The following is a 9,665-nucleotide window of genomic DNA, read 5'->3' on the forward strand; positions in this document are numbered from 1 at the left end:
GGCCAAGGTGGACAGATCACCTGAGGTCAGGAGTTTGAGACCTGCCTGACCAACATGGAGAAATCCAGTCTCTACTAAAAATACAAAATTAGCTGGGCGTGGTGGCACATGCCTGTAATCCCAGCTACTCAGGAGGCTGAGGCAGGAGAATCGCTTGAACCTGGGAGGAAGAGGTTGCGGTGAGCCGAAATCGTGCCATTGCACTCCAGCCTGGGCAACAAGAGCAAAAACTCCGTCTCAAAAAAAAAAAAAAAAAAAAAGAAATCAACTGAGCTACACCAATAGTAAACTAAAGGTAACTTATAGGAGAGTCAAATAAACCTAATTAACCCTTTAGGAGACTCACACACAGTATGAATTCAAGCATCAGATAAAACCTCAATTGAGGCCGGGCACAGTGGCTCACGCCTGTAATCCCAGGACTTTGGGAGGCCGAGACGGGCGGATCACCTGAGGTCGGGAGTTCGAGACCAGCCTGACTAACATGGAGAAACTTCATTTCTACTAAAACACAAAATTAGCCGAGCTTGGTGGTGCATGCCTGTAATCCCAGCTACTCAGGAGGCTGAGGCAGCAGAATTGCTTGAATCCAGGAGGCAGAGGTTGAGGTGAGCCAAGATTAAACCATCGCACTCCAGCCTGGGCAACAAGAGCGAAATTCCGTCTCAAAAGAAACAACAACAAAACAAAAACAAAAACAAAATAACCCCTCAATTGAAGTCCTGTCTAAACCTCAGAAAGAAAGAGTAGCTTCTGAAAGACGGTACTTAATACCAAAGGTGAGAGCAACATACTGATATTAATTGGTACTGTGCGAACCTTCAGAGTTAAAATATTTCAGTCCTTTTCCCATTTGAGACTATAAAGCTCCAAGAGGCAGATATTATTGTATCTGCTTATTTCAGAGGTTAAATAATATCATTAAAACCAGTTCATAGAGAAGCATGGTCTCACACTCAGATATGACCCTGATCTGATCAATACAGAAAAGGCAAAAGAACTTTTCCCTTTTTCCTACCCCTATTTTACATACTTCAGTCTTTCCCTAAAACTGATCTCCCAGCTCTCCCTCAAGAAAATAAATGGTATAGGAACAGAACCATATTGTTTGTCTGCCTGGCCCCCATCCAATTCTCTAGGAACTGCACTCATTTTCTGGAACCCAAGCATTCTGATAATTACATTGTACTCTGAATTAAAGTAGATTTTTATGACTTAAGAATGGCATCAACTTGGGGCAGCTATCCTACCGAAAACTCAATTCTCCAATGAGTCCTCTAGAATTCTCCTACCTCACTGAGGATGCCCAGGACCCAACATCACCAATAATCACCCATTTCTGCTACCTTTTTTGCCAAAGCTAGATGGTCAGAATTTCTATTCCTATTGAGCCCAGTGCAGAAAAGGGGAGAAGAGGATCCTCCCTCCCTTTTAAGACACAGTTCTGAAGATGTGTTCTTATCACAACATTTGTAAGCAGTGGGTGAAGTTCTATAGTACTAATGGTGACACCATCAAGAAACACAGCCACTTAACCCAAGGCCAGTCCTACTCTGTTGGAGATGCACATGGTGAAGAAAGACAAGAAAGAAGGAAGATGACATTCATCTAATAATGAAGATCAACTATATCAACCCTGATCAATGGAGTAACACTTCACCACCAAATCACGCCCACACCCAGGTAAGGTGTATAACACACTTTAATGTGTTATAAACTTGAGCCTCTAGACACCACTTTCTTCCTAAGGAAACTGAGGTCTGTCCTACAAAAACAAAGTTTAAAAAAACCTATAAAACAAAAAGCAAATAAACAAACATAAAACTACTAAAGTTCTTTTAAACACAAGCCATCATTTTAACCCTCTCCTGGTTAAAATTATTCACCAGGAGCTTAAAGTTTTTGTTGTTTTTTTTTTTTTCATGCAGAGATTAGCTTTATAGTCACCTCTTCTAAAAGAGATCTATTACGTATTATTCTTTTGTATCACCCATCATGAAAGTTTTAGTGACTAAAACAAAGCAGAGAAAAAAAATATATCAAAAGGAAGATACGAAATTTATACAGAATAAACCAAAATAAACATACTCTATGGCCACCAAATAGATTATCCTATCTTTTCAATCCTCAAAAGCACTTTTTTTTTTTTCTTTTTTGAGATGGAGTTTAGCTCTTGTTGCCCAAGCTGGAGTGCAATGGTACAATCTCGGCTCACCCCAACCTCCACCTCCTGGGTTCAAGCGATTCTCCTGCCTCAGCCTCCCGAGTAGCTAGGATTACAGGTGCCTGGCACCATGCCCGGCTAATGTTTTATATTTTTAGTAGAAACAGGGTTTCACCATGTTAGGCTGGTCTCGAACCCCTGACCTCAGGTGATCAGCCTGCCTTGGCCTCCCAAAGTGCTGGGATTACAGGCGTAAGCCACCATGCCAGGCCTGCACCTTTTTAATCTTTCTGAAATTGAGATTTTTTTCAATCACTGGCTAAAGAAATCTGCCAGCCACGAGGCAGACATTTTACATGTTAATCATTTCATTGTCACTTCCCTGTGGCAACTGCATCGGCAGGAATATTCTTAATTGAATTTTAACTTATAATTCGAAATCTCTAACATTGTGTGAAATAGCTTCAAGAACATATTACCATGAAAATATAAGTAAATATGAAAATTAACAAGGAAAAATTAAAATTAAGTATATATAGAGAAGATGGCTTGTCACCTGCCAGGCAATGTAATTAAAGGCAGGAGAAACTGCCAAATTTCTCAGAATAAATCAGAAATTTTTCACATCTAGGAAAGGCTGGCTTGAGCAATTCATATGTTCAGGACTTTCATCACTTTGGCACCTAAAAGCTTCTGACTAGCATCCAAGAGAAGCTGCTTAGCTTCTTAAGGACATTTAACTCAAGGGAAAAAACAAAATTACAAGTCTAACCAATAGGAAGTATAGTCAAACCAAGAAAATCTATATGTTTCATATTCTCAATTCTCAGTAAGTAAAATTATTATCAATTATAAAAAATGTCATGTCATCATGATCCTTTGCCAAACTATCAATGGCAAAAATTGATTCAGAAAAATCCTTACACTGACAGTGGAAAAAGGCTTAGATTCAATCTTTTAATTTTACACTAAAGAAAAAAGTGGTATATAACCAAAGACACAGAGTTCCATAATTTTGTGTACATTTAATATTTCTTCCCCATCCAAAAAACAGCTGCTATTAAGTGATAAGTCACAATTATCCGGCATATTTGAATACAATGTATACATCACTTTATAGCTGTTACTGTACTTAACATACCTCAAGAAATATGTTTGGACCCAGAATACAATACTTCACAAAATAACTGATGACTCAAAAAAAAAATTCCTATTCAACCAATATTTTACCACAAAAGTAAAAGCTCTATGCTTTCTCCTATTCAATTTAAGTCAATAACTTGCAAATGCACACACATACCAAAAAATTTTACCAAATGAGAGTTTAAACTCAAATAGCTTATGAACGGAACTAAATAGTTATCAAATCAGGATTCAACAAGCTCTCCAGGTACAATAAAGGACCAAAACTAACAAAATGGCCGGGCGCGATGGCTCAAGCCTGTAATCCCAGCACTTTGGGAGGCTGAGACGGGCGGATGACGAGGTCAGGAGATCGAGACCATCCTGGCTAACACGGTGAAACCCCGTCTCTACTAAAAAATACGAAAAACTAGCCGGGCAAGGTGGCGGGCGCCTGTAGTCCCAGCTACTCCGGAGGCTGAGGCAGGAGAATGGCGTAAACCGGGGAGGCGGAGCTTGCAGTGAGCCGAGATGGCGCCACTGCACTCCAGCCTGGGGGACAGAGCGAGACTCCGTCTCAAAAAAAAAAAAAAAAAAAAAAAACTAACAAAATAAAATGTAATAATGCTGAAGTCCTTTGTTGAGGTTAAAAAAATAAATAAATAGAAGAAGGGATAGAATGGAAAGACAGCAGATCACTTGAGAACAAAACATAATTTAAAAATTAACATACTCTTGGGCAGGCACGGTGGCTCATGCCTGTAATCCTAGCACTTTGGTAGGCTGAGGTGCACAGATCACTTAAGGTCAGGAGTTCCAGACCAGCCTGGCCAACATGGTGAAACCCTATCTCTACTAAAAATACAAAAATATAAAAATTAGCCAGTGTGGTGGTGCATGCCTGTAGTCCTAGTTACTCAGGAGGCTGAGACAGGAGAATTGCTTGAACCCAGGAGATGGAGGCTGCAGAGCGCCAAGATTGCACCACTGTACTTCAGCTTGGGTAACAGAGTGAGATTCCATCACAAAAAATAAATTAATTAATTAACATACTCTTGCACTGCATAACTGTGTGCTGCTTTACAGCAATATAGTCTCCCTGTTGTCTTTGCTAACGAGGCTAATATATCTCCAGCAATAAGGTTAGTTCTGGGCACCATCTTCTAAGGGAAGAATTAACAAACAAGTTCTACTAAACAATGACGAAGATTTTCATTTACTTATTTAACACACATATAGTATTTACTATGTTTCGGGGACTATTCTAAATACTTTACAAACAATGTCCTAACAAAAGTTAGGAATATTTAACCTGAAGGCAATCTTGCCAAATATCTAAAGGGCTATCATGTGGACAAAGTAGCCCATTTATTTGGGCCATTATATTAAAAAAAGTAACAAACAGGGCTGAGATCTGGGCTCCACAGAAAAACCTGAGCTGTCCAATGGTAGAATCTCTTTACAAGACTCTTGTAAGGAATGAGAAAAAAATATATTAAAGAACTTTGCTATAAAACCCCAAATGCACATTATGAGAATTGACTTCCTTGCAATATAGTGCACTGGTCCCAATCAATAGAAATACTTACAAAGAGGTTCATGATATGCTTTGGAGTCCTTGCTATGATTCATAGCTTTGAGATTTATACTATGTAACTTTAGTGACGTTTCCTTGCCTCTCTAGGCTTTACTTTTCTTATTTTTAAAATGAGTATAAAACTATCTGCTTTGGGCTGGGCGCGGTGGCTCATGCCTGTAATCCCAGCACTTTGGAAGGCTGAGGTGGGTGGATTACCTGAGGCCAGGAGTTTTAGATCGGCCTGGCCAACACGGTGAAACCCAGTTTCTACTAAAAATACAAAAATTAGCCGGGCATGGTGGCACACGCCTGTGGTCCCAGCTGCTCAGGAGGCTGAGGCAGAAGAATCCCTTGAACCTGGGAGGCAGAGACTACAGCAAGACCCGATGATTCCACTGCACTCCTTTGCAGGGCTGCTGTGAGGATTAAATGTTACAATGTATGTAAACACTTAGCACCCTGCTGACCTACTGGATAAATTGTATCTATAATAAGGACAATAATCATCACTGTCACCATGTTGGGAAAGGAATCCTTATGATGAACATAAAACTATGTAATACATGGTATAATTGTCTGGCTCTGCTATGTACCTGTATGAGTGTATTATTCCGCTATGCATTTATGTTAAAGCAATCCAAAGAGAATATACAGCTTTTATTTATTTATTTTATTTTTATTTTTATTTTTGAGACCGAGTCCCTGTTACCCAGGCTGGAGTGCAATGGTACGATCTCGGCTCACTGCAACCTCCGTCTCCCGGGTTCAAGTGATCCTCCTGCCTCAGCTTGCCAAGTAGCTGGGATTACAGGCATGCACCACCATGCCAGGCTAATTTTCGTATTTTCAGTAGAGACGGGGTTTCACTATGTTGGTCAGGCTGGTCTTGAACTCCTGACCTCAGGTAATCCATCCACCTCGGCCTCCCAAACTGCTGGGATTACAGGTGTGAGCCACCGCACCTATCCCAGTTGCTTTTGTTTAAGTGATCAAGACTAAAAGTAATAACGTATCCGAAAAATTTATGAGGCTATGGGAGAAAAAAAGACTAAATAAGAAGCACATTAAATTGAAGCCACTGTTCCTAGGACGCCTCACTGTAGGAGATGAGCATGTACACATTGCAGGGGGGAAAACAATTATATTTACCCCAGGTATGTGAACCACTGGTTACATTAATCAGAAACATCAACGATATAAGGTCAGCTACACACAATAAAAAAACCTTACTTTAAAAAAGTGAATTTCAGTGGGCTAAGAACAAGAGTTTAAGAGTATATAGGATTCTAATTACTTTGAACAGAATTTGAACTTAAACAAATGTACTCCTAAATGTTGGGTTGAAGACAGGGAAGCCCAATAATCCTGTAATTCAATACCTTCAGTGATACTCATCCATCTCTTATTTCAAAGGGAGTTAACTCTCAAACTTTTTATCTGTTTCAGGGATATTTCAAGGTAATGTAACTATGGCTACTATGTAGACCAAATTTGAAAAACTTCCTAATAATTGACTACTAAACTGAAGCTACAACCCATCTTCCACTAACAACTGTTTTCCAGAGGGTTAGAATAAAATTACCATCATCAATCAACAAACAACATTATGCTTCAACTATAATAATAAAATGATTAAGTAATTTAAATGTAAGAATGAAAAACTGGCTGCAACTTTAAGATACTTTTTTGGGGATTTACGATAAATGATAGGTGGTGATTTTATTACATTACAACATTGTAAATTCGGAAAACAAATGCAGTTGTTAGAGAACTATACAGCCAAGAGAAACCTTACTCTTTTTTTATCTGAATTTTTGTCCTAAAAAGCCTACAATCCGATGGAATTAAGGGAACTTATTTCACAGGCAAATATTTCATTGATACGTATATCATTCTGAGCACAAACTTGGTTGAGCGTGTTCTAACTGAATGTATACACTTTTCATATTAAAAACAGAGCGATCAACAATATGTGCCAATTACCCAGTTTAAAACGGCCTATTAAATGTTAAAATGTCAGTGTTCACATTAGTTTTCATTAATAAATTTACTGTTGCTTAAAAGTTAACTCAGTCACACGATTTTTTAGAATTAAACAAAAAATTCAGCTTACAAGGCAAAAAGAAATGGTTAATATAGACTAAGATAAAATTACTATGAAAATCATAATTCTATTTTTAGTCACAGTCATCAAGATTAGACATTACTATTAGCAATTATCTACTTAAAACAAGCAAAACATCAAATCCCTACTCCAACAAAAATCGGCTGTTGAGAAGTCTAACTGTTCTAGGTATCAAATACCAACAAATTTCTACCGTGTGGCTTTCAGAAATCAAACATTCTAAGTTTACTATAAGCAGACAAAAAAGAAAGAACCTGGTGGCAGGCAGAATCACAACCAGTTGCCGTCAAGATGGGATCTGTTGTGAGTAATGAAGGGAGGAGGGCAATTTATGTGTTCAAAATTTAAAATGCCAAGGTGGGGGGAAGTGGAGAGAAATAAAAAATACATAGCTCCATAAACAAAGGGAGAAAACCAGGTTGGGTGAGAGGCAACCTAAAATTTCTGGCAGTCCAGAATCAGCAAATCGAAGGCCTGTCTCAAACAAAACAGCTTCTCACGAGAAACTTTGAAGTGGGCAAGGAGGATACATTCCTTTGCACCCACAAGAACCAACCCCCTGACCACTGGCACGCTATTACTGAGTCGGTCATGATTTACCGAATGGCCCGGATGATGGGCAAAGGAGAGGAAAGAAGAGTCTGCTGGAGGGGGGGCCTAGGATTCCAGAAGCCTGGGGAGGCACACCCTAGGCTCGGGGAAGGAGAGAGGTGGAGAGGGGCTAGCACTCCTCACCGTGATTATCTTTCTGCCCGATATTGTGCGTGCGGATGAGAGAGGAAAGTCTCCTCACATCCCCCTTGAAGACGCACTCGTGCACTGGGTAGTGTGCAGGGCAACTGCCTGCATCCGCGACGACAGCAACGGGGTTGGTGCCGGCCAGAAGGGCCGGGGACTGGGAGGTGGCAGTCACGGAGGAATTGTGCAGCGGCAGAGCCGGGGCGCCGGGGGGATTGGAGGAGGACGGAGCTGCCTTCAGCTGCAGCCGGTGGTGATGGTTACTGAAGATCTTATGACAAGATTTGCCGCCCTTGCCAATCCTGCTTCTGGTAAAGGTGCCGCCAAGGGCAGCCGCCGCTTCCTCATCCCCGGGCTCCAGCAGGTCCCCTTCTTCTTTGCTGGGCTTGTGGTCCCTCCGCAGTGAGCGGATCTTCTCCCCGGTCATCGCCGCCGCCAGGGGCAAGGCGGGGAATCGGGAGGCTCACCGCTGGCGACGGAGCTGGCGCTGCGGCGGCCCAAGGCGATTAGAGCGGTGGCCAGGAGCCTCCAGCGCAGCATGAACTCCCACTGCGCCCCCGAGCCTGGGACAAACGCATCTCCCGGGGAAGAGCCGGCTCTCGCCTAGGCACGAAGGGACGCGCGCTCGCTGGGGGGAGCTAGAGCTCAGGTGCCCACGACATCAAGATCTCAGCCTCGCCGTCGCAGCTACGGTCGCCGCCTCACACCGAAAAACAGAGCACGGCCATCTTCCTCTTGCTCCTCTCGCGAGAGCTCCCCCCGCGAGAGCTCCCCCCGGGAGCGAAGAGAGAGGAAACACCGCGATAAGAGAGCCACCAGCTCCCTCCCTCGCACCTTGTATTCCCAGAATCACTAGGCGCCGGCGCCTCCCAGGCAGCGTGTTTACGCCCCGAGCTGGAGTTTCCCAGCTGCCAGCCGACCTCGAGACCGCACTCCCACCAACCGCGCTTTTTGTGGGCGGTCTGAAGCCACAGCCTGCGTTGGATATGTTCGGTGCATGTTATAAACAACCACTTAAACCCTCCGGATCTGCGCCTACCGCAGAGGAATGCAGAATGACGCCACGGTACGCAGGATGTGATGTCGCCGAGATGCACAGAATACTCGTTCAGTCAACATTTACTGAGCATCTACTTCGTGCCATACACCGAGCTAGCAAATATGTAGAGCACCAGTCCTGATTGCAAGGAGCACTATACAAGAGGAATGACAGCCAAACAATTAAAAGAGGAGGCGGGGTTGCACGCAAAAAAGGGAGGGGCGAATTTTTGTGTTGAGTTGTCAGGAAACTCATAGAAGAGTTTAGGGGCTGACTTTGGAAAATGATGGGCTGTCCAGCAAACGGAAAGAGGGGAGGCCACTCAAATATGTATTCGATGAATGAATTTCGGGCAGATGTTAGAGTTAACAGGGTGGAGACACTCAAGGAGCGCAAATAATCGTGTAACTGAAATATAATTGTATTAGTTCATGGCCAACCTCAACCTAGTGTCAAACTCTGAAGAAACGTGAATCTGCCAACCATAAAACTTTAACAAAGTAACTAAAGCTGGCCACTGAGGAGGTAAGGATGGGGGTTAGCAAAACATCCTAAAGATCTTAACCCATTTAGCTCTCCAAAGTTCCCCTATATTCTGACAGCAAATACTTCAGGTCTCTTTTTTTTTTTTTTTTTTTTTTTTTGACCTCGTCTCTGTAGTCCAGGCTAGAGTACAGTGGTGTGATCTCGGCTCACTGCGACCTCCATCTCCCAGGTCCAAGTGATTCTCCTGCCTCAGCCTCCAGAGTAGCTGGGATTATAGGCCCGCGCCACCCCACCAAGCTAATTTTTGTACTTTTAGTAGAGACGGGGTTTCGCCATGTTGGCCAGTCTGGTCTTGAACCCTGACCTTAGTGATCCGCCAGCCTCAGCCTCCCAAAGTGCTGGGATTACAGGC

At 42.6% G+C, this 9,665-nt stretch overlaps 2 protein-coding genes across 4 annotated transcripts in view; one reads left to right on the plus strand and one right to left on the minus strand.

The window, feature by feature from the left end:
• The window catches only part of ANKRD13C (ankyrin repeat domain 13C), an 88,005-nt gene extending 79,440 nt beyond the window's left edge, over window positions 1–8,565 (minus strand). The window contains exon 1 of one of the 3 annotated variants that reach the window (XM_021942956.2): window positions 7,726–8,565. In XM_021942956.2, coding sequence (XP_021798648.1) covers window positions 7,726–8,155 — 430 coding nt within the window. In that variant the 5' untranslated portion in view covers window positions 8,156–8,565. The remainder of the gene's footprint in view (window positions 1–7,725) is intronic. The other 2 variants (XM_021942955.2, XM_021942947.2) reach the window with 2 other exon arrangements.
• An 11-nt stretch (window positions 8,566–8,576) lies between these two features.
• On the plus strand, window positions 8,577–9,394 carry HHLA3 (HERV-H LTR-associating 3). Its single transcript, XM_009210836.4, has one exon. It carries the CDS (start codon window positions 8,715–8,717, stop codon window positions 8,907–8,909), a length of 195 nt encoding a protein of 64 aa, XP_009209100.4. The 5' UTR covers window positions 8,577–8,714; the 3' UTR covers window positions 8,910–9,394.
• Window positions 9,395–9,665: the final 271 nt, after the last annotated feature.

This window comes from Papio anubis, chromosome 1 (genome assembly GCF_008728515.1).
Source record: "Papio anubis isolate 15944 chromosome 1, Panubis1.0, whole genome shotgun sequence".
NCBI lineage: Eukaryota > Metazoa > Chordata > Mammalia > Primates > Cercopithecidae > Papio > Papio anubis.